We start from the raw sequence: 24,316 nt of genomic DNA, 5'->3' as shown, positions 1-24,316 counted from the left end.
TTAGAAAATCTTCAGATACATCAATGTAAAAACAGCCAAAGAAAAAAACACACCTGAAGACACATTCCAGAAAACTATGCATACATTAATAAAGTGTAACATTCACTGTAATTTTATTTAAACTACTGTACAATCATGGAATCACAGGATGGTTTGAATTAGAAGAGATGTTAAAAATCTTCTAATTCCAAACCCTCCACCATGGGCAGGGACAATACACTGGAACTGCTGCTATGCAATAACAACACATTTATATATCCTCTGACAAAACTGGCTTGCTTTAAAAAGTGATTAGTGTCATTTACCTGTCTTGTATGTGATACTGCATATTCAAGTCATTGATTATGAATGGATTCCTGAGTTTTGCATAAGCTACTGCTTTGTCCAGTGGAAACCCTAAAATGTTTATTAAGAAAAACAAAATTACAAGACACATTACCAGTAAATAGTTTGGATCCTTTGAATTACATCACTATTTCCACTGGCTTCAAATGTATTTACCAGTGAGACAGCTATTCTTATATTGTGTCAGGCAAGACTTTCTCAAGCAATGTAAACAGTATAATTTAAAAAACTTGCACTTTACAAGTCAGTTGTATTATATTAAAGAAGACAAAATAATCACTTCCTAGGAAAATCCAGTAAAACTGTTAGACAAAAAAGCTCAAAGGACTTTCAAAGAGCTTAAGTAATTTAGAAGTCGCAAGTATTTATGGTATTATTACAAGATTTACCTTTAGAGTGAAAAGAAATGAGACAGTCACATAAAGGCCAATTTTCTACTGGCTCGTTCAAAATAACATCCTCTTCAAATATCACCACAGTTATATACTTAAACATGGAGAGGCGTTCAAGAATTTCTTTCATTGGTTTGGACTTTGATTTCTTAGCCATTGAACAAATCCCAACTGCAATTTGTCTTTCTGGTGGCTGGAAAGGAGGTAGGGGAAAGGAAAAGTAATTTTTATGTGTTCTCAAAACACAACAGAGTTTTAGCAGCACGTTATTAGAGCATGTATTTTCTCTTAAAATTCAGGTAAATTGCTAGCAGATAAAAAAAATGCATTGTAACAGCATATCCCACTGCATCCTCACAAAAAATGCCTCAAGAGTGAGACTGTTTAAAAGCTCTATATTACTATTTTTGAGTATTGTTACCACAAACAGACATGGTCAAAGGCTAAGTCAGGAGTGTTGAATAACAAAATCATACTTATGGCTTACTCTGAAAGTAACTAGTAATTGATTTTTAAATTATGTCATTTTTTTATATCTAATTAACAGTCAAAAGGCCTCTCATCACCTAATATTACAGGTGAATTATGAAAAGAAAAATTAGAAAACAATAAACTACTTTTCTAGATTTCTGAACTATTTAGTGCATAAACAGTTCCACTTTTTTTGCATACTCTATATTTACTTTCACATTAAACTTTTAATATTTTTTTTCTGTCCGTGGTATTTCTAAAGGCAAAGGTCAACCTACTTTGCTCTATAAAGGAAACAAAAAACCCACAGAGCAATCCTTTTAATTGAACTTACTACTTTTTGAAAACCTAGCCAGCTACTTTCCTTTGCCAAAATAGGCTCACTGAATTGAGCTACCTGAGCTGCCAATTTTGCACTGCTACTCTGCATTTCCAAGTTACTTTTAATCATGGGAAGTGCTTTAGCAATGCTGTCTTGCATTTAAACATTTTAGAATAATTCATAATTAGTGAAAATTACATCTATTCCATAAAATGCAATGTTGCAAAAAGAACAAAGAGTTTAAAAAATCACATGATGACTCATGCATAATACCATTAAGAGTTTGTCTTAAGCAAGCTAAAAATTGGTGAGCAGAGTGCTCAAAATATAATTCAGAACACTTTATAGATATAATAAAGGTATAATTAAGACTAACTTAGAATGGACTTTCAATATACCAAGACAATGAAGGGGAAAAAAAAATCAAAAGTTAACTCTGAAGCAGTTGACAGCACACAAAAGAATAATTCCCAATAATTTTTTTGCTTCCAACTATCCAAATAAATGAAACAGAGGCTTATGCCATCATCACGTTCATTCCCAGAATCCAAATCAAGTCTCCAAATCATGCACATCAAGCTCAGTTGCCCTGGAACTCTCTAAAATAAAGCACATCTACTTCACAGTTAAAGGCATACTTAATTTTCCGGTACTCTTCTTTTCCAAATATTACTGACAAATCATTATCTGAATATGACCAATATCTCAATTTAGAACACCATTTCAGTACTAGACTTATGTGAACTAATGCCATTATTGAAAAATAATTAAAAACTGAAAAATATTTTGAAAAAATATTTTTATAAAACATTTTGAAAAAAATTGGAAATCAAAAATAATGCTTGAGAACAAAGAATAATAAACAAGTGTCCCTAGAGTACTTACAGAGTCATACTCTTCCTCCTCTTCTTCCCCATGGTCATAGAAGTGTTCATAATCTGTAGATCTGGCTGAATCCAATAATCCTTCTCCATCTTCTCCACCCACAAAGAATCTGGGAGGATCATTCTCTGTCGCATTAACAGACATGGTTACAAGACCTATATAAATCTATGTAAAAATTGCAGGCACTCTGGCAGCTGAGATCCTGGGCATGTTTCCTACTGACATGGGAACACCAAAGTCCCCTGCTCTTTGATGTCTTTGCTTGTACACTGTTGCCACTGTGATTGCGTTGTTTACCAGGCACTGTTTAACTCGTTCTCATCTGCTCATTACTGACCAGAGTTGCTGCTCCAAGAAAACCACAGTGTGCTGCTGCTTCCCTGAGATGGTATAACTTTTTAACCTACAAGAAACAAAGACACACTTGATAAGGGGAGATAAAATAAACTCTTTTTACTTATAAAAAATGTTTGGACAATTATGTACCTCTGAGCAAAGCATCAGAAATAAAACAGCGTGCACCACACACAGTTTACACTTTTAGATGTATGTTTAGAACATGGGGAACAGTTTCAAAATTACTATCGAACTACTGATGCAAGGCTTAAATTGAGAATTTATATTTTACATGAAATTTGCAACAAAAATATTCTCCAATATTTATAGTATTAACTCAGTATTCAAGGCACTGGCTGTTTTTTCCACAGAAATTTTGTGATCAAATGACAATGGCAAACAGACTACTGTCTGTTTAATACTGCCTGTGCTAATGAAAAACATAAACCCACCATCAGGACTATTTAAAAAAACCCCTAGTGTTATAACACAAGTGAATCTTTTCTATCCAAACAGAATGTACGTGACAGCTTGCAACAAAGTGTTGCCTTATTTTCACTGTGAAAAATTAAAAATTACAGAGATGGACACTAGCACTGCCTTCTGACAAAAGGACTTCTAACCACTAATGTAGCAGTGAAGTGAACACATATTAAACCCTTTTAACCTGCCACATGAAAATAAAATATTGGCAAAATAACTTGTATATAGAAACAGACCCATTGATTAGGCATCTGTTTTTTTAACAAGGTAACTGATGCTGTGAGATGTATATGGCTTTATAACATTATTTATAATGCATCACTACCACTTAGAAAATTAGCAAGCAGTTACTTTATAAGCAGTTTAGAAGTTCATCTGATCCAATGGGTTAGGCTGTTCAGTCCTATGGCATTACGCAAGTGCCATTCAACAGTGATGTCTCAGCAGAACTGAATTTGTTTTTAAATATCAGTGAAAATTACTTTGGCTGTTCTATGAACTAAGTGAAGCAATAGTAAACTCCCACTAGTGGTCAACCATGAAGGGGCCTGGCAAGCAAAGCTAAAGTTGCCCAAAAAGAAACTGCCCTAATTCAGAGGCTAGGTGTGGGTGAACAACACTGTCTCTGTTTTGGAGACAAGTTTCAGGAGAAAATGCCCTGGAATGAGTATTTCCTCTAAAGAGAAAAATGCCTTCAATATCTCTCTTTTCTTCAATGAGAGATATTGGTACCAGCAGGTGAAAGTGAAAAAACATCAAAAGACCTGCTTATTAACAACAACAAAAAAAAAACCCAATCAAACAAACAAGGCATTGGGGTGCTCTAAGGCACAGAAAATGACTGAATAAATTAATTCCCAGAAACCTACTCTCCACACACCCAGACATCCACCAACAGAACAAAAAAAGGTCAGAAAAATGCCCAGGGGAAAAAAATACAGAAGCTGATTGTGTGCCTGGGATAAAAAGGCAGTTGAGTGCCCTGGGATAAAAAGGCAGTTGATCCCTTTTGTCTCTGGAAAGGGGACGAGGAGATCACATAACAGCCCAGAGCAGAGCAGATGGGAAAGTTGCTGAATTTCTGGCATGGGTCTCCTCCTTGCAGTAGCTGAAGTTGGTAGCTTTTAATGTCCTTTATCATTTTGGTTCAGCTCCTTTGGGGAAGGGGAAGGGGAAGGGAAAGGGGAAGGGCCCTCTTGTTTCAAGCTAGCAAAAACTCTAATCCAACAAAAGAACAATGCAATGTTCCTGGTCCACAATGTCCAGAACACGCTGGAAAAAGAGAGATTGAACAGAGCCCATGCCCCATGCTCCCAGGCTCTGGCCCTGACTCCTGGTTACATCTTAAAGATACTACAGACATTTCTGGTCATAAAGCAGATAATCAGGGAATAAAGTATCGTCATAAAATCACCCCAAGACAAATAGAGAAACTTCAGACCCAGAGATTGAAACTGAGCTCTGAGCATAAAGAACCTGGGCCCATAGAAGTGGACTAAAAAGATTTATTTCTTAAATGCATTTGCTATGTGTCTGCTGTCCTTCAATTCTGCTAACAAAAAACTACTTTCCTTTAGAATGTGGAACTGTAGCTGTTTGCCTTTCAAGCAATAAGCACAAGATGAATTTCAAGAACCTAATTCATCTGACTGTTACAAGAGTTAGAGATTGGGTGTTCAGGTAAATGAATCCTGTTTATGACATGGTATAGAAAGAGAGCTTTCCAAATCCTATTTCTAGCAAGCTTCAGAAAGGCAGAGGTTATTGCTAATATGTAATGGCAACTAACACACAATTTTATAAAGGTATTAAACCAAAAGAGACAGCCCCAAAAAACACTGATGAAGCCAAAAAATGAAGTTGTTGTTGTATCACCTTCCACCCTACTACCCAAAATCTGTATACTGGTAACCAATTTATTAACACCTTTCTAAAACTTAGGAAAAAGAGGGAAGAACAATGACTTGAAAGAATAAGTTGAAGGTCTTAAGATTTTTAGGCGTTCTTTCCCTACCTATTCCTGTAGTACACTTTGTGAGAGCAGCAGACGTTATAAAGTTTGTGTACAATTGATGACTGGTTATTTCATGAGGATATCTGACACTAACCAAGTATCTCTAGTCCAAAAGGATTACTTCTCAAAGTAAAACGGACACACATAGATTGAAGGGAAAGAGCAATCTATTTGTCTACACAGATACTACCTGAAACTTACTTCCCCAACGATCTTGTCTGAAAACTCATTGTTCTGCTACCTTCCTCACTCAAGAATCTGGAGACTGTTGGTGATATGAGTGGAAAGTACATTGCAGTAGGGCTTCATGCACAGAAAACAGACTTAACAGCCACATATTTTGCTTGGAATTAATAATTATTTTCTCCAAGATGAACATTGTCCACCTGTTGTGGTGTGCCTTCATGGTTTCCCTGGATCCCTGGTTTCTCCCCTGAAGGTGTCCTCCCAGGTGTGTCAATCACTCCTTTCCCCACCCTGACCCCTGCCAGCACTGTCACTCCTGGCATTCCAGAAGGCCATCAGTGATTGGGCAGGTTCAAAAGATGCCCTCCATCCCCAGGGGGCATTGGGCCATCCAGGTGTCCTTTGTCGCCTGAGACCTCCTCTCCCATACCTGTCTGCCGGGCTCCCTATCCCTTCCCCCCTCCTCTCCCCCAGGTAAGAGAGGGAACCAGGCGTCCGGGAGTTCTGCTGGAGCAGTGACTGGATTCAGAGGCCTGCAGGGCAGTTCTGCTTGGAGCTGCTGCTACATTCAGAGGCCTGCGGGCCAGAATAAAAACTCTGGATTAAACCCTCCATCATGCATTAAATAGTTCCAACATATTTTTAATTTACTAACCACTCATGAAAACAACTTCTAAAAATGCCATTATATCAAAGTAGCTTACATTGTGGAATTTACAAACAAATAACAAAGAATCATAAGTAGTGTTTATATGTAACATGATTCTGTGTGGAGCCTCTTTGTTCTGATGAGGCTGTAATCTGATTTTAAGACTCCTCCCGTGGGACACCTGATAAAAACCTCACCGCCCTGGGTCTGAGCACTCTCAGCTCTCTAGGCTTTGCTCAGGCTCTCAGGGTCTGCCCCCCCACTCCCCCCAGCACAGGGTTGGAGAGGAAATTAAAATGAAGTCTTGTGCTACTCAGAAAGACTTGTCTATTTTCCCTGTGCCACTGTGGCTTCTCTGGATCATGATCATCACTGTAGCTACGCGCTGCTACAATTCTGCACATATGTACAAAACAGACCACTGCCCTGTGCTCTACCTACATACTGCTCCTTTTTGTCCCGGTTTAGGGCAAATTTGGGAGGAAATCTCCAAAGGGATTCCTCTAGAAACCAAATGCAAGTGGCCTCTCCTGCAAGTGGTTCAGGAAAAAAGTGGAAAAAAACTGTATATTTAACAGGCAAAGCATTCACCAGCACAAAAAAAAAAAAAAAAAAAAAAAAAAATCCCCAACATTAAACAATAAAACCTCTCTCCACTCTGAAGAGATGACGAGCTCAGAAAGTTCCCTCTGGGCTGTAGCTCAGCTCACTCAGTCTCTTCTCAGTCCCTCCAGCGCTGGAAAATGCCGTGGCCCAGGCCTGGCCCGGTGGGTTCAGTTCAGACAGATTTAAACGGGTCAAAGAAAAGGAAAAAAACACAGTCCAGGGAACTCCTTTGCCTCAGCCAGCTAAAACTAACTAAAAGCAAAGGAGAGCTCTGTCCCGCTGTCTGTCCATCCGCAGACAACACAGTCCAGGAGCAGGAATGTGGAGGAGTGAGTGCCGCTTCTGAAAACAAACTCTGGGCCTCTTCTCTCCCTCCTTTGCTCTTGGAACAAGTCTTAAAGGTGCAAAATTTAGTTCTATTTATTAATGGCTAAACAGACAAATGGGGATACAAGCATCATAAAGTCACCCCAGACACTTTTAAAGTTTCACTTTTTTCATGCTGTAGGTATATTCCAACTGCATCCCTTATCAGCTTCTGGCAATTTAAATTACATTATTAAAATACAAATAATGTTAATAGCAATTTCTCAGATAGTCTCAAACTGACAAAAGGTTTTCAATATCTTCCTGCTAGAACCACTACAGCTAATATTTTCATTAATAGTACATTCAGTGAAAATGTTTGCCTGACTCCTGCTGAGGCATTTTACCCATTTCAAAACTCCAATTCTGCAATACAATTTATGCGGTAAGAAATTACCAAAGACAGACAGTTTGTTGGATTGCAGGTGACGCAAGAAAGAAAGCATGAGGAGGAAACAGGGTGGAATGGGAGGACAGACAGGAAGAAGACAAGCTCAGTGGAGTCTAATAGCTGGGAACACCAAGTGCTGCAATCCCAACAGCTCTCGTGCATGTGTGACACCTTTCTACAGATGAGTCAAAAAAGTTGATAATATTTCAAACTTAAATGTGAGACTTTAGAACTACTAACAAGAACCCATACTCAACAACAGCATTTTTTCAGGTCTGACAAAAAACCAGGAAGAGAGAAGAGACAGGACAGTCAAAAAGCAGAAAAAGAGGGAAAGGATGCCAAACACAGAAGCTGCTGAAGACAATGCTGTCAGTAAACCATATGTGACTTGTTTATTTTTGTACCTTAAACAGCATGAGACACATATTCACTCCAGTTTTAAACTGGATAGAATTCAAACACAAAATTTCTCCTGTGTCATGTAATCAATAAAAAAATTAACATTTACATACAGACGTTGTTCTGTTGTCCACATACATCTCTATGCAGTGCTGAACAGTAGCTGTCAGCACATTACTGATATGGACTAAATCTAAAAAAGATTTATTGAGCAGCTCTATCCCAGTATCTCTTAAACACAAAGAATGTTAAAAGAATGTTATAGTTACTGCCTGATAATTTTTACACAATAACAAAACCTCAAACCCAAACAACCTAAACAAACCAACCAACCAAACCCCAACAAAGAAAAACCCACAAAGAAACAAATCAAACAATAATCATGAAAATTCAAGGGGATATAAGGATTTCAAATAAATATTGAAATTTATAAGGTCCAAGGATAGTACATGAAGTTGAGAAATCTCTGTCTCTCTTCAGCAAATACTAACTTCAGTAGTCTTATGAAGTTTATCATCACATTCAGTAACTCAGCTCTGCTCAGTAACATTAGGCAAGAAACTCCACTGATGTGCAAAATTACAGCCAAGCAATAGGCTAAAAAAAGGTAACAGAAAACACATTCCCTAGAAAAATATTCCCTAAAAAAACCTAATAATTCCCAAAGCTAACAGATTCCCTAATCATAAGAATCTCAACAAAAGAATGAAAAGTAACCGTTATTTGTTGCTTTTAGCCAGAAATTGATATTGCCTACAAGCCAAGCACAGCTCTCAGACTGCCACTTGAAAAGATCTGTGCAAATGACAAGATAAAAAGATAGATCTATGCAAATGACAGCTGTAAACATGTTAAATTCTTTCTGTCTGTGGGAACACTGCAGATATTTTTTACAATGTTCCAGAAGCATTACTATATAGCAGTTTATGCATTACTCCACCAGAAAAATTACAGCAGTTCTTATTCCAAGAGAGACTATCCACCTCCCAGTTTCACTGCACTGAAACCTGAAGAAACCTTATTAAGAATAAAATGAGTCTTCCTTGCCAGGTAAGTGCCTGCATTGGGATTCCCTGGTAAGGTTCTGGTGGTGAGTGAGCTGTAGGGATGGTTTCTGTCAAAGACATCAGGAGCTGTCCCTTTCTCAGACAGACCCAGTCAGCTCCAAGATGGACCTGCTGCTGAAAGCTGAGCCCCTTAGCCATGCCGCTGACACCTCTGCTATAAGGTATAGAGGAAAGGGTAAAGAACACTGCACAGCAGCTGAGAGGGGTGAGAATAACTGACAGAAACAACTCTGCAGATCGCAGAGTCATTCAGAAAGGACATGTAGGAAGTGCTCCAGGCTCTTAGATATTCCCCAACAGCCCACTGTAAAGCAGGCTGTGCCACTGTAGGCCCACGGAGGTCCACAGTGGAGCAGAAATCCACTGCAGGTCATATGGAACCCTACAATGGAGACAGTGCATGGACCCTGAAGGGAGATATAGCCCACAGAGAGTCTGTGCTGGTGCACCACTGAAGGAGCTGCAGCACATGGACAGGAATGCTGTTCCAGCATGGAGCCTTCTTTTACTTAGGGGATCATATTAAGTCCTCAAGTGGTTCTTTATGGATAAATAAATTAATATATCAGAAAAATAATGTAAAAAAATGTGTCATTGTATAGTAAAGCATCATAGAAGGGTTTTGGTACAAAAAATCCCCACAGATCACTTGTTTCCAAATCCCTGCCATGGACAGGGAACATTCCACTAGACTAAACTGCTCCAAGCTTGATCCAGCCTGGCCTTGAAGATATCCAGGGATGGGGCATCCACTTCTCTGAATAACCTGTGCCAGTACCTCACCACCCCTTCAGCAAAGAACTTCTGCATATTTAATCTAAATCTCTCATTCCTCATCCTCAAAGTCATTATCCCATGTCCTATCACTACAGACCTTTGTAAATACTCCCTCTCCAGCTTTCTTGTAATCACTCTCCTTTTACTCACTGGAAGATGTTCATAGAAAGCCACTAAATTGTCAAATTTGCCTTAGTGAAGACACATTGCCTGTCATCTATTGCCTTCTTATTTTCCAAGTGCCCCAGGAGGATCTGCTCCATGCTTCTGCTTAGAAAGCACCTGTTGGCCAACAAATGTGTTTTCTGGGGGAAAAAAACTATGGACTGTTACTCATACTCCATCTTCAGCAGTAACACACACATGCAGATGTCTTTACCCACACACTTTTCAGCTTGGTGGCTAGGACACACTTCTGATTAACAGAAAACAGGGAGTTTGCTGACACAAAAACCTCTGATACAAGAGAGAACAGAGATAGTATTTGTCCCGTTCCATTCAGTTGTTCTAACCACTAGGCTATCATAATCCTTTCACTTTCCCTAGCCACTACTAAGTGGGTTTTTGTGTTTTGTTTGTTGTGCTATTGTGTTTTAGCTTTTTTTTTTTTTTCTTAGGGTGGCCTCTGGATTGCTTTTTACAGGAGAGTGCTTGCTGATCAGTATTCCAAGCAGAAGACAAGTCCTTAGTCTGCCAAATCTTACCAATGAGACACCTCCAAGCACCCCTTCTCAAGCATCAGAAATTTAGAAATACTCACCTTACTGGCATTTCCTACTGGAAACAACTCTGCACAACAGTACCTCACATTTCTCAAAACTCTGTATAACTCAAAACTAGGCTAGCTAACAAGCTTCAGTTGCCTAAGTCTTTTTCTGGGGATCCTTATTCTTTTCCAAGAGTAATGGATGTTTGCACCAAAAGTAATATTCAGTCTGATCCTCTGTATTACAGTATCTTAGTAACAAAAAACTGAGAAAAGCCATGTAAGCCAGGAGTCTGCTAAGAGGAAGCTTTGCAGAAAGGAAATACATATCTTCTAGGTTGTTCAAAAATAAGATTTCTAGTCTTGTCTTAAAGCACAACTTTTCCAGTTTTCAAACAGTAACTACTTGGCTGATTTCCCCATGTCTGCCTTTTCTCCCAGTAATTATATATAGTTAGTTAGGCAAAGTATTTTCAGCTATTCTGAATTACCAAACGCTAAAGTGAAATAACTTTTCAATGGGTCTTTTGCCGACCAAGTTCTTTGCTTGCAGAACTTATTTTTCCCTAACAGTTCACTAGCAGAAGAGTAACTTTTTAGCACATATAAAACTCTGAGTTTATCTTTAAACGTTGCAGTATCACAGGCATATTTCAGCTCTCTGGTTGAAACTGCAAAATAAACGATGACTATTCCTTAACAGAAGTGTTAAGTCAGCCTTAGAAGTCTAGAAAAACCCATCTAGCAAATATCATTGTCTTATCATCTGCACAGAAAGGCAGTGCTATTTGAAACTGGCAAAACACACAAACTGGTATCTGGCATGTGTTTTAAGTTCTCCTGCACAGCCACAGAGTAGATAATTTTCACATTCATAACCCCCAAGTTCTTTTCTAAATCAAATTCTGTCAAACACATCACATAAAGTCATTTATATTTGAGCCAAGTTTCAGTGATTCAGGAAGGCTGACTTCCAAAATTTTAAAGGTCCCACTCACAGATGTCAAAACAGCTTCTCCAGATTCTCACAAAGAACTTCAACTTGGTAGAGGTGAGAGGTTTTGCAAAAAAAAATCTGTATCCAAGTTCATTTGGCTCAGCCACTGGAGGCTTGATCTGTTCTAATCACAACTGCCAGAAGGGTGAAATTTTCTTCTATAGAAAGAATAAGACAACCAAGATAAGGCAGTAAGTATAAAAATTCGAATTTCTCACACATTGAACCATAAGAGGCACATTACATTACTCTATACTACAAAAACTGTTTTACATAGCAAGAATAGTTTTGTTGCTGATTGACTCAAACCTTGCTCACCAAGACAAAGATGGATTCAATAAGAATTTTGATACTCCACGGAAAAAAACAACAGACTTGGCTTGTTACTTAGAGAAATATGATCCAGAAGGGATGCAAAAAAATTGGAAAGATTCAGGCTAATCAGATAGAGGGAAACAGCGCTTAAAAAGACCTATACAACAATGCAGAAGCACTGTTACAAACAGATGTAAAGGGTACACCAATATCAGAAGTAGTTTGTATGAGAAAGAAAACTAATTATTTCGTTGTGGTTGCGATACAGATATCTCCCAATCTTCCTGCTTGTGACTGACTACAAGGAAACAATAGAACCGCCAAACGTCCAGCATTTTCAAAGCTAACCAATACTCTATAACTGGAAAACACCATAAAAACAAAGATAAATGTAACACGGATCATGCAGTCTTTACGTCTCTCTCATCTCTGCTCCTGACATGTAATCACTTCAAAGCTGCGGCGCTTCTGCTGCTGCTTCCCCCTCCGCGCCCCATTTTGCTTACAGCTAGCCATCTCCCCTGCTCAACTTACTACTGAATTTATCACCAGGTTTTGGGATGCTAACCGAGTGCTCCAAGCGCAGCGCTCCGAAGAAGCGCTCCGCCACTTCCCTCCCCATCGGCGTTTCGGCGCACCCGCGCTCCCCGGCACCCAAGCGCCCGCGGGCCCGGGGCGGAGCGGCCGGGACAAAGCGCTGCCCGCCGGGGCGTGCCCGAGCCCCGCCGGGCGGCCCGCGGGCTCCGCCGCCCACTGCGGCACCGCTCCCCCGCAGCCCCCGCGCCGCCCGGGCCGCGAGGGGAAGGCAGGGAAGCAGGGAAGGCAGGGAAGGCAGGGAGGCAGGGAAGGCAGGGAAGGCAGGAGGGAGCGGCCACCTCACCTGCCCGCGGCGGCCCCGCAGCCCCCCGGGAGGCGGCGCCGCCGCTGCCCCGCCCCCTCCTCTCCCTCCCGCCACTTCCGGGGGCGCCACAAAAGTCCCGGCGAGCCGCCGGGGCCGCGGCTGCGCTTGGTGTGGCCGGGGAGCGGCGGCCCCCGCGCCGGTACCTCTGCGGGAGCAGGTGCGTGCCCGCGGCGCCGCCGGGCGTGCCCGCGGGCCGGGAGCGCGGCGGGGGCGGCGGCGGGAAGCAAAAAGGGCGCGTTGGCGTCGCCTCGTGCATGCGCGGGGCGCGAGGCCTGGGGACGGCCGCTCCCGGCGTGCCGTGCGCGGGCGCGGGGCACGCCGGGAGTTGTAGTGCGGCGGGCGGGAGGGAGGATGCGGAGGCGATTCCCGGCGGGAATCCGTGCGATTCTGGATGGGGCCGGGGGACCGGCTTCGCCTCATAGGCGCCGGCCCCAACCTTCTGTCGCACTTGCAAAGCCAGGGAGGAGTGTAGGCGAGTCTCCCAGTCTGATCCGCGCCTTTTTGGAAGCACCTGGGTTAGAAAAGCGGCGTTAGGGAGCTGCGTGCTGGAGACAGCTTGTGAGGGAACATAGAGTGACAGGGCAAGAGAGCAAGTTTAGACCAGTTGCTAGGAGAAAAATCTTTACGGAGAGGATGGTGAGGCGCTAGAACAGGTTGCCCGGAAAAGCCGTGTGTGCCCATTCCTGGAAGTGTTGGAACCCGAGTGGGTTTGGGGCTCTGAGGAATCTCGTCTAGTGGAAGGTGCTCCTGGACCTGGCAGCACTTTGGAAGCTGATGATCTTTAAAACCAGTCCCAACCCAAACCATTCTGTGACTGTGATTCAGAGCTCCACAGGCAATTCCTGTTTCTTGTTAGAATAGCAAGTCAGAAGTAGGGGAATTTGTCAAAAGCTGGATTTAAGTAATAGTTTTACAGTTAGGATTGTGTTTGTCTGTAGGAGAAAATGGGCATTAAAGGATGAAATAGCTTAGTTTTAGCGGGTGTGACTATTTTGGCCAAGCCGCTAAAGCTAAAGACCACTAGTTATATGAAAGCTTCATTTTCTTTGCTAAAATATGTTCTCATGTAGACTTTTTGAGCTTCTAAGGTACTAAAAAATGGATAGCTGATTTTATGTCTTTGATTTTTAGACTACCAGATGCATTATGAATATTGAGAGACATAGCATATGAATTAGCTGAATAAATAAGAAAACCAGAAGATTTTATAAATTGTTCTTTTCAGGGCTGTTTTATCTGGCATTTTTAAGAGTAGACCAAACAAAGTAAATTAGGTGGTGGGGGAACAGATTAGTAGGGTCACAAGAAATTAAATATACAGGAAGGAAGCTCATATTGGGCAACAATCCAATAGACTTAAGTACTTAACTATTTGCTGGGTCAGGATAATACTAAATCAATGTATGTGAGTGCTACATAGAGCATTCTTTCCTCATTGGCTTACCTAAGCTCTTTAAAATGCTTATAACAGAAACTGCCATTGCAGAAATCTCGATAGCATGTCTGCTTAGCAGAAGTGTATGCTGTGGTCCTGCTTAGAAATATTTTGTTCTGTGCAACTTCATTTTATTAAAATGGGCAGTTTTGGAATCCATGGAGAATATCTGCTGCTTCATGCAAGTTTCAAAAGTACTGTAAGAATAAAGATTGTTCTGTAAGATCTTTTCTTCCCATATTTGAAAGTCTGTGTCAAGCCAAAAGAATCCATCATCCCTGTGGGTAAAGTGACAGGTCATACTGGGCTGGTTTTGGCTTCAGGTAACTTAAGTGCAAGACTGACCTTGAGGAGGCCCCTGAGTAAAACTTGCATGTGTGCCCCTGGCAGATATACTAGTTAATTGACTTTTAAAAACAGAAACATGAATTTACTTCATGGTAGCCTCACCTCCTTTTCTGCTGTTAGTTATCCAATTTACCAGCTGGGTGGGTTGGTTTAGCATTTGCTGTCAGATATAAATTTACAGGAAACTGCTGTGCCAGAACAGTCCTGTGTTCTGGCTCCTCTCCTTCCCTGTTCTGAAACACCATCTTTCTTCACAGGCCAGAGCGTGGTGTTGGGAAGTACATCTGTGTTAATTCTCTCAGGTATGAAAATTTTACTTTTAAGCACTATGCTGTATGACAGGAGACTTGGCTTGTTTTGAAAACCAGCTCTGTGTTGTATAAAAAGAAGTATTCAATGAGGCAAAAGTCTTGTCACATTTTGAATGGAAAGTTCCTGTCATGCATTTGCCATTGCTAACAGCAGTGCTTAGCTCAGGGTGCAGGTTCCAAAAATAACATATAGCGATCTATTTTCTGGGAGGGAAGGATGAAATGAAAGAAGGCATAATCACTCTTAAGAGGTCTTTGCCTCCTTCCTACCACCGGCATAGTAAAGGTAGGTCAGAATCTATAAATTAAAAAATAGACATCTTATCCTACAGATTTTGTTTCCAAATAGCATCCCCACATAATGGGATGATGTGCATTCCAGAGTGACTGGATATTGTCACTTCCCCATAATTATAAATCACTTGGCACATATGGCAGACAAACTAATTACTCTTTTTAGCCGGCTACATAATGTCACAGTCTGGCAATGGAACAGTGCCAGAAATAAATTTACTTAATACTGTGGGTAAGGAATAAATTTACTTAATGCTGTAGATAACCAGTATTCACTATGAAATTATGACATGGCAGACCCCAAGCTTGATCCTGCTCCTGCAGACATTGATGAGAGCAGGATTAAACTGCTGCCTCATCTGTGTTGCTGGAAAAATTTGGGAAAAAAACAAACCACTCTAATGATGTAGAGGCTGCATCAATAATCCTTCCTGTGAATATTTCAATTTTCATTATTACATAATGATTTTGATGCTATTCTTGCTAAATCCAAACAGGTTCTGTATCAGTGGCTCATTTTACTAATGGCATTATTGCTTATTAATGTTATCAGGGAAGTCAGTGTCAAGGAACGAATTGGTACCTCGCATGCAGTCTGGTTTGGAATTTCAAAATCGAATTGTGTGATAAATTAGTGAAAAAATAAATTTCCATTTGTTTCTCTGTGGCAAATTGGTTTTTTCCTCTTTGCCTATGTAGCTTTTTCTCAGCTAAGATGGATCTTTGGACAATCTCAAGCACAACCAAATTTGAGAGGTATCCAAGAACGAGAAGAACAATTTCTTTGATACTGTTTCCTTCCCCTGTCCAATGAGTGTAGTAGAAGCCTCCATTGTATGGAAATTTTAAAATATAGTTTGACAAAATCAACCCTGCTTAGAACAAAATTAGTGTTCCAGGCAGTGCTCCTTGTTGCTAAAGTTGATGGATGTGTATAGTGGGTGGTGTAAGCTCAGGAAGCCTCTGAGCTACAAAGAAATCTGTAAAACCTTGGCAATGTGCTTCTCTGACTATTTATCTAATAAATTCTGTCCATTTTGTTCAGATTGGCAATGGTTCGTAGTGGAAAAAGTGGTGGGCTCCACCTGAAGCAGATTGCATACTACAAGCGAACAGGGGAATATCATCCCACTACATTATCAAGTGAACGAAGTGGAATCAGGAGAGCTGCCAAAAAATTTGTTTTCAAGGGTAAAATTTTCCTCTCAAATTATGCTAAAAATAGATACTAAGGTGAAGATCTGCTAATATGAAAAAAAAAAGTGAGATCTTGCTCTGTGTATTCTGTGATTTTAATAAGCATTCTCTATGACACAAATGCTTTGCAAATCTCTGGTTAATATATAACGGGAAGTTTGTAGAAATGGAAGATCAAACTGCTTTAGTCCATTCCAGGACAGATTTATTTAGCTATATAAAAGCCGAACCTTGTTTTATATCTTTTTTTATACTGTAGAAATACATAGTCACTGCAATCCATAATTGAAGGGACTACAGAAAGGGAAACAGATCTGCAGCTAGAGACAAGGAATGCTTCATCCAGTCTGGGGGATGACTGGCAGGAGCACAAGGACAATTTTGCCATCAGCCACCTGAGAGCCCACAGGCCTTTCCTGACTTTATTGCAGCCCTGGGATATACATGAGCCTTTACGAGGCATTGTAGTCTGCTGTGCTGGCTCCATCCCACTGAAACTGCCACTGTTGTGTAGAGAGAAGGTAGGGAGGAGTTAAATCTTTGACTATCAGTGTCAGGTTGCTGGCAGGCACCCAACAGCTTCACAAACAATGGTTTCAACACTCCTACCTCCCCTTTCCAACCCCACTGTTAGTTTGTGTTTCAGTCAGATTTCCTATGGGAATGCTGTTTGCATTCTGACTTGCCTTTGTAACTCCTTGTGTCCAGATAATAAACATGGCTGTTTAGAAGACATAATTAAAATTTTTGTAAACAAAAAGATATGTTTACAAAAGTGAACTTATTGTAATAAATTCTATTCTAAGTCATGCTTAGTAGTTTAGTAAACTAAACAGAAGACAAAGCACTTGCTTATAATTTGCTGGTACTTCTTTCAGAAAACAAGTTGTTCTATGTTGGAAAAGACAGAAAACAAATGCGCCTGGTAATTGTTTCAGATGAAGAGAAGAAAAAGGTCCTCGAGAAATGCCACAAAAATGCTGCTGGCACTCATCATGGTATATCAAGGACACTGACTTTAGTGGAGTCTAATTACTACTGGACCTCTGTAACAAACGATGTCAAACATTGGGTATGGCTTCATAGCTGCAGGATACTTTACGTAGTCTGTTACAAGTGTTTGGTAATCCTATGAACTTTGATACAGCAAGTGCCCAGTCTGTTTCATGAGGAGGAAATGTAAGCTTGCAGTGACACTGCAACTGGTCATCTTGGCAATGCATGGTGTTTCTTTTTACTCTTTTTCTACTTTTTACTCTTTCACTGGCTTGCACACCACTATGGTGTGCTGGGGAGCCATAATCTCTTTTGGTAGGACATCCAGTCCTGTTGAGCAGTCTCCAAGAGAGAATTCTTGTGCAAGGACTCCTTTTTTTTTTTTTTGCTTTGTTTTGTTTTTTTAATGCAGTGTGCCACACATCCACAAGGATGTGTGACCAGAGTAGCTGCTAGCAGATAAGAATATGAAAATGGTGTCTCTGCTTTAAAATAAATTGTGTTCAGGAAATAGTTAAACACATCAAAACTTGGGAAAGTTCATTCTCCTCCACCCATAGGCACAGGTGCAGGAAACCCTAGCAGAATTTTATCCTTCAGGAAACTATGTAAATGTCCTTCAAGGCCAAATTACTGTTGCTATCAGCTTGCTGCATCATGTGAATATTTTGGGTTCATATGCAACTGTTAAACGAAGTGAAAATGGTCTTTCCTTTCAATTTGGATTGGACAAAGGTGCTCTGTCCCATAGGTTAAGTTGTTGTGCATGGAAGATAATGTACACTTCCAGTGTTTTTCAGCCACAGCATACATAGATGAGCCAAAAGGAGAATGATTAGGACTTCCTTTCACTCCCAGTTGCTTCCTACTTCCTTTATTATTTACAGATAGTAATGGATTTTAAAATTTGTACTGTGCACTTGAAAGAGCACAGTACTTTCAGAATGGAGAGAATTCATCTATGAGTTCTTTTACATGTCCCTCTCTTGGCCTTCAGTACCATTTGGTTTATCTTGGTTTTATGCTGCTTCTGAAAAATCCAAGTGTAAAAAATTGTAAGAAAAGTGATAAATTTGTTTTGCATTGCCTGGTCTGCCCTGATTTACAGAGAAATAGTGGAGATCTGTGATTCTGATGGTTGTCATCACCTCACCATCACTTTTCATTGATAACACCTTCCCTGATGTCTTCTCTAGGTGCATGCTTGCCAGCATTGCCAGATGGCAAAGAACATAGCCACCAGAGTGCCCAAAATACACCCTATCAAAGCAGAGGACCCATGGACAGCAGTCACTATAGAGCTAATGGGACCTTTCAATGTTACAAATAGAAGTCACAAATACATCATAATTATGACAGATTTGTTTACAAGATGGACTGTTATCTTACCACTGCATGACACTTCAGCAGCTGAAATTGCTAAGGCAATCATAAATGTGTTTTTCTTATATGGGCCACCTCAAAAGATGCCTATTGATCAGGGGAAGGAGCTTGTTTATCAGGTAATTATTTACATGGCTGGTTAATAACTCTTGTTGTTTTTTTCCCCTCAAGAAAAATACATTTTCCCTTATATTAGATTTGAATTTTAGACTATTTTTGAGAAAGACTTTAGTACTTTCTTCATTAATTGAAAAAGTAAAGATGTTTGCGCAATACAAAAATGTCAAACCAATTATTTGCAATTGTAATGCTATGCAATGTTTCCCAGGACTTTATTCTTTGTAAAAAGAGCAAAGTACAATTATTTCCTGGCAGTCATAGTGCAGGTTTTGTCACTCACTTGGATTGGCATAAATTTGTACACTGCATTTTGATGTATGTTATTCATCCATATTGCGCAGTATAGCAATAGCTAAGGATATTTTTGACATTGGCTTATAGTGATTATGAAGGACTTACCACACTGTTCCTCTAAGAGAAGATGAAGTCATCAGATTGTGAAATGGAGGTAATGACAGATCGAGTTAAGTGACAAAAATGTGGTTAGCAACCATCAATCACTGGCTTTAAGCCCTGCTTAATGCTTTAGCTCTCATTCACAGTCCTGGTGTGTTCTGTGCCAATATGTATGTAAGACTTTTCCCAGTCACCATCACGTCAGCCAAAAGTGTGGAAATCTGAGGTTTTTTACTTGCAATTGGATACAAAACAGGAGAAATGTTCACTAATTGTGTTTTTCTTCTTTTGAAGATAAATGAAGAACTGTTTGCACTGTTTGGAATGAAGCAAATTGTATTGTCTTATCCTCAGACACATGGTATAAATGAAAGAATGTCCAAGACAATAAAAACTTTCCTTAACAAGTATTGCATGGACCATCCAAATGATTGGGATGAACATTTATGTGCTATAGCCTATGCTTTCAATTTGACAAATCTGGTATGTGAAGATTCTTCTTCTTTTGACTGAAGTCCTCCAAAATGTCAACAAAGCTGAATGCTAAATTTGCTTGCTTTTGGTCCCCATATAAATAGGAGCCAGATCAAAACACCCCATATTTCCAAATGTTCAACCGTAACCCACGTGTTGTTGAGCCCATGAACATACGTGTGGAAGGAGAATACAATAGTTTTGCCAAAATATTTGAAGCAACTAAAAAACTCAGTCAAGTACTGGAAGAAGACAAAATCTCAGGTTGCCAGGTAAATGTTATGCATTTGAACTTTACTAGTAAGAAGACTGAAGGATGAAAAGGTCTGAGGCATAAAGTATAACTAACCTTTTAAAATAATGTGGAGGTTTGAATGGTGGTTTTCAGTTTGTTTCCCTTCCCCTGTGATCCCTTAATTTCAGTGTAACACATGTATATTTGGAGGGAGTGACCTTAAAAGAGACTTATTGTCAGAAGTTTATTATGTCTCACTTAGAGAGCAGAATAGAGAAGTTGAAAACTATTGCCTATGGAGTAGTGAATTATGCAGATAAAAGCAATTCCTTTATCATTTGTCACACATCTAAAACCACTCAATGTCATGCTTAAGCACTGTTAACCAATACTACAAAACCGCATAATTACTTTTAGGAAAAAAAAAAAAAAGTAATTCACATTTTTCTTTCTGTAGGCAGATAAAAAAACTTCAGATGAACAAAATATCAGAACCAAAATCACAGTCAAAAGGAAGTCAAAACAGTTAAATACCCTTCAACTTAAAGTTGGTCATGAAGTCCTCAGGCAAAGAAAAAACTGGTGGAAAGATGGTCGTTTCCAGTCGGAATGGATTGGTCCTTGTATCATAGATTACATCACGGAAAATGGCTGTGCAATATTAAGAGATTCCACAGGATCCAGGCTGAAAAGACCCATCAAGATGTCTCACCTCAAGCCATATATAAGAGGGTCCAGTGAAAAAGGTGTATATAATTGTCTTTAAGTTTGTATTTTAATATATGTAAAAAGAGCTGGGTTTTTGTTTTGTTTTTTTAACTTCTCTGTTGTGGTGTGAGGTTATTAGAATGAAAACCAGTGGGAGTTTTATTAGCACACACACTAACGTAATAGCTGAGTAGCTAAGTAAGGAGAATAGTGAGTGTGAGTGATGTCAAACTATGCAAAGCATGGAACAGAGCTCATGAATAATGAGCAAAGTCTTTTTATAAATAGCCTCTATTAAAGTTACTTCTAATCACTGGGTTGGATCTATTTGTGCTGGCTGATAGAAGTATAAGAACATGCTAAAAATATAAGCAGGCTGACTGGTATTCAAGGAGCGTTTTCTGACTATTTTGGTGTAGGCAGAATTCACATTAATTTTGCTTATGCAATGGAAACTTTTTTTTTTTTTTTTTTACAACATTGGAGTGTCTTCTAACTCCTTAAAACAGAAAGACTACATCAGGGAACTGATTTTGGAATAGTTTATTTTAATTGTCCTATTAAAGAAGTCAGCATTTCTCTTACCAAAATAAATAGAATTGTCATACTCTGTGGTAGGATGGTTAGAAATTTCCAAAGATGTGTATTACCAATTTCTGCTCTTTGTCTTACATATTCAGCATGCCCTTTTGTAAACCAAACAGTGGCAGCTGTTTCTTTTCTGCTCATGCTGTCTTTGAGTCACCAGAGGCATTTTAAAAAAATTAAATACTTAGTATATGGAAGACTTCTCTCATAGAACAAGCTGCTTTTTACTTCAGAGTTCTTGAAGAGCAGAACAATTCCCACATTATTGGCACATGTGATCAAACTTTGGTTCTTGTAAATAGATAAACTATGTTGAGATGGTAATTTCATCCACCACCTCTTCAAGCTGAGAAATTTGAAAAGCTGAAACTAAATATGGAATTTCATGTAACAAGTTGAAATATTTGTCAGTCATCAGTTATGGATTTTGTAATAAGATACTGATGTCATGTCAGGAGGCCTCTATTTTTTTTGGACAATCACTCTGTGCCTCCTGATTCCTCATTAAATTGCTGATGTATGAGGAGGAAGTCACACATGTATCAAGCATGTAGATAGTGAACAGCTATTACAATCACTTTTGGTAAATTGTGTCACTGTATAAAAATGTGAAAATAGTGGTCTCTGTAGTATTAGAGCCTAATATGTTTACCACTGAATACTGCAGAAGCAGTGCATAAATGTAGAATTCCCTTTTTCAGGAAGTAACTTTCTTGGTCTTGGCTGGGATAGATTTTGGTTATTTGTTTTGTTTGGGTTTTTTTACTTGCCTACTTTACTTACTTTTTAAACTTTTCATGGTTTGAGGAAAGCCTGTTGTGTGTTGAACTAAGATTCCCCAGCAAGAGCATGAAGAAACCACATTTATCCATGTGCACACACAAAATGAAAGAATCTACATATCCATTTATTCAAGCTAGTAGCTGTATTGAAGCATTTGTTCAGTAGGTGGCTGAGATAGACATCAAGCTAATCACTGACCTAGGAAAGAAAAGCTCTAAATGTGGATCATCACAGGCGTTATTTTGTGGATGTAACAAACTTTTGATGTTTGATGCCAGACATTTCATCCTCAGTGAAACTGGGAAATTCACATAATCAGTTTGCTGTCACTCAAACATTCTTGTCCTCTTTTGGAAATTGTTTTGAGAATTAAGTTAGTACCTCAGTAACCTTTCAAGTATGGCTTCAGAGATCTCACCTAATGGCTGCTTTCTTTTACAGGCAACCATTACATTCTACAAGGTGCAGTAGTTTTTGACCATGACTATATTGGCTTATCTGAAAGATCTAATAATTTGAGTCAAGGAGACTCTGTTGCTGAAAAAGAAATAAATGCCTACGAAAGAGATATCATGTCTGCTGTACAGATTCCGTCTGCTGTACAGATTCCGCCTGCAGTCTGCAAAGACCAAGAATCAGCAGAATGCAAACATGAGTCTGAGCTGAGAGAAGATCATTGTATTGAACCAAACACTGCAGAACCAGAGCAATGGCCTTCACCTTGCTGGACCCTTCAGACAAAGACAAAGGGTACTTAAGCATAGTCTTCTATCACATTTCCTTGCCAAGCAGTTTGAAACTACTGGGGCAAACTCAAAAAAAAAAATTTAATAGCTCCAACTTCCTTAGCCCAATCCACTTTTACTCCTTTATGAATCTAAGAGTCTTTCAGGTATCTAATTTGTCTGGGTGTTAAGAAAAAGCACTAGTACATATTCTGATCATGCATTTAAATTCCAGATTTTGTTGGTAGATTGGCAATTGGCTATGCCTTACTGTTATCCTCTCAGGACACAATACATCCCTTTACTGTAAGGACCTTTTCCATTTAACCCTTGGATGACTCATTCCTAATGTGCACTGTGAGATGAAAAACCTAAGCAAGTTGGTGTAAATTTTCCCTCCACTACAGAGAAGCTCTTGTCTTCCTTTTTCTATTATATAACAGTTTTCTATTCATACTGGGAAGCTGCAACGTCTGACTTGTACAACTTTTAATTTCTTATCTAATCCATTTAAGATCTCACAAAACAATAAAACTGCCAAAATTAAAATACATGTAGTGTTCTATGCATTAAACAATGAGGGCTTCAGCTGTTCCCTGCTCATCAAAAATCTACTAGTGTAGGCACTTTTAATATCTCAGGCATGTGAAAAGATCTTAAGAGCATTTAATATTAATATGTGCTTTTCCCACAAACATCTGGTTTCTCCATTACAGTTACCTCTTCACTGAGCCTGTGCATGTTGGGATATTTTCCGTGGACAGTGGGCTATGAGAGGTGAAGCAGTGGTATTAACTTATTATCTAATTTCCTTGAGTAAGTTGTTACTGGTCTGGACTTCCTGCAGCACAGGAATTTTTTGACATGGAAAACTGATTAGTTGAAGTCAATTTTTGTTGTTGTTGTTTTGGTTTTATTGGTTTGGGGGGGTTTTGGGGGGTTTTTTTGTGTTTTTTTTTTGTTTGGTTTTGGTTTTTTTTGTTGTTTTGTTGGTTTTTTTTTGGTTTTTTGGGGGTTTTTTTGGGGGTTTTTTTTTGTTTTCTTTGTAGGGGATTGACTTGAAGAAAACTAGCAGAAAACTGAATTGAGGAATTCAGCAGCTTATGGATGATGCTGTGGAAGATTTGCTTATCTTGCTCTCTGAATTTGTGTGTTCCCTCTAACTTCTGCTTCTGAATGTCATGTGACTTCTAACACAGGTGCAGGAAAGTACTATTAATTAGGAGTTTTCAGTTAATTTTAGGTAATTACATGTGGCTGGTTAGGTACCTACCTCCTACAGAAACTTACATGTACAGTACAGTATGTCTTTAATATCATGGGATGTATCTGTGAGACAAGAGCTCAGCACCATGACAGAGTCCTATCTTCAACTTCAAATGAAAAATAATTAATACTCAAATCATTTTGTGTCTTCTGAAAATGCAGTCCTACAGATACAGTTTTTCTCCACCAAGACTTAAGAGTCTTTCTGAGTACATTGCTGTTTATTTTGGTAACAAAACTATGTAGAATTTTTGAAGGAAAAGCAGCATACCAAAAGCTTTAATTTGAAGAGGAAGGCTCTTCCGGATAGACGTAACTAGACAGTAAACTGAATTTTAAAGCATTTGATTCTAGAGCAGTTAATCCTGAGAATCACATTCCCTGGTCAGTTCTCCTTTCAACTTGTGTGTAGATGAAGGGATCTGCAGCAACCTTGCTGCACTGGT

At 39.4% G+C, this 24,316-nt stretch overlaps 2 protein-coding genes across 18 annotated transcripts in view; one reads left to right on the top strand and one right to left on the bottom strand.

The window, feature by feature from the left end:
• PPIP5K2 (diphosphoinositol pentakisphosphate kinase 2) overlaps window positions 1-12,864 on the bottom strand; it is a 47,427-nt gene extending 34,563 nt beyond the window's left edge. For 9 of the 15 annotated variants that reach the window (XM_077789977.1, XM_077789985.1, XM_077789988.1 and 6 more), the window contains exons 1-4: window positions 12,591-12,644; window positions 2,416-2,818; window positions 735-930; window positions 306-396 (exon numbers count right to left, since the gene is read on the bottom strand). In XM_077789977.1, coding sequence (XP_077646103.1) covers window positions 306-396; window positions 735-930; window positions 2,416-2,559 — 431 coding nt within the window. In that variant the 5' untranslated portion in view covers window positions 2,560-2,818; window positions 12,591-12,644. Of the gene's footprint in view, window positions 1-305; window positions 397-734; window positions 931-2,415; window positions 2,819-11,396; window positions 12,198-12,244; window positions 12,396-12,590; window positions 12,645-12,754 lie in introns of those variants that run through there. The other 6 variants (XM_077789980.1, XM_077789979.1, XM_077789984.1 and 3 more) reach the window with 6 other exon arrangements.
• GIN1 (gypsy retrotransposon integrase 1) lies at window positions 12,655-23,147 on the top strand. Of its 3 annotated transcripts, none has more exons than XM_021543982.3 (9): window positions 12,655-12,768; window positions 14,652-14,696; window positions 16,045-16,190; window positions 17,075-17,268; window positions 18,389-18,694; window positions 19,386-19,574; window positions 19,670-19,837; window positions 20,258-20,546; window positions 22,321-23,147. In XM_021543982.3, the coding sequence occupies exons 3-9, from the start codon at window positions 16,052-16,054 to the stop codon at window positions 22,635-22,637; spliced, it is 1,602 nt and encodes a 533-aa protein (XP_021399657.1). In that variant the 5' UTR covers window positions 12,655-12,768; window positions 14,652-14,696; window positions 16,045-16,051; the 3' UTR covers window positions 22,638-23,147. The 3 variants fall into 3 exon arrangements, with proteins under 3 accessions (XP_021399657.1, XP_077646121.1, XP_021399659.1); XM_077789995.1 differs by having other exon boundaries at window positions 12,709-12,768; window positions 17,135-17,268; XM_021543984.3 differs by lacking the exon at window positions 18,389-18,694 and having other exon boundaries at window positions 12,709-12,768.
• The last annotated feature ends 1,169 nt before the right edge of the window (window positions 23,148-24,316 follow it).

Source organism: Lonchura striata, chromosome Z (genome assembly GCF_046129695.1).
Source record: "Lonchura striata isolate bLonStr1 chromosome Z, bLonStr1.mat, whole genome shotgun sequence".
Taxonomy (NCBI): domain Eukaryota; kingdom Metazoa; phylum Chordata; class Aves; order Passeriformes; family Estrildidae; genus Lonchura; species Lonchura striata.
The sequence above is the reverse complement of the archived record's forward strand: the minus strand, read 5'-3'. Positions and strand labels throughout refer to the sequence as shown.

What these genes read in the sequence shown, in the direction of transcription:
- GIN1 (XM_021543982.3), top strand. Translation starts at nt 16,052, where the DNA reads ATGGTTCGTAGTGGAAAAAGTGGTGGGCTCCACCTGAAGCAGATTGCA. An exon ending in CAAAAAATTTGTTTTCAAGG is followed by an intron (nt 16,191 to 17,074) that starts GTAAAATTTTCC and finishes TACTTCTTTCAG; the next exon opens with AAAACAAGTTGTTCTATGTT. An exon ending in GGAAGGAGCTTGTTTATCAG is followed by an intron (nt 18,695 to 19,385) that starts GTAATTATTTAC and finishes CTTCTTTTGAAG; the next exon opens with ATAAATGAAGAACTGTTTGC.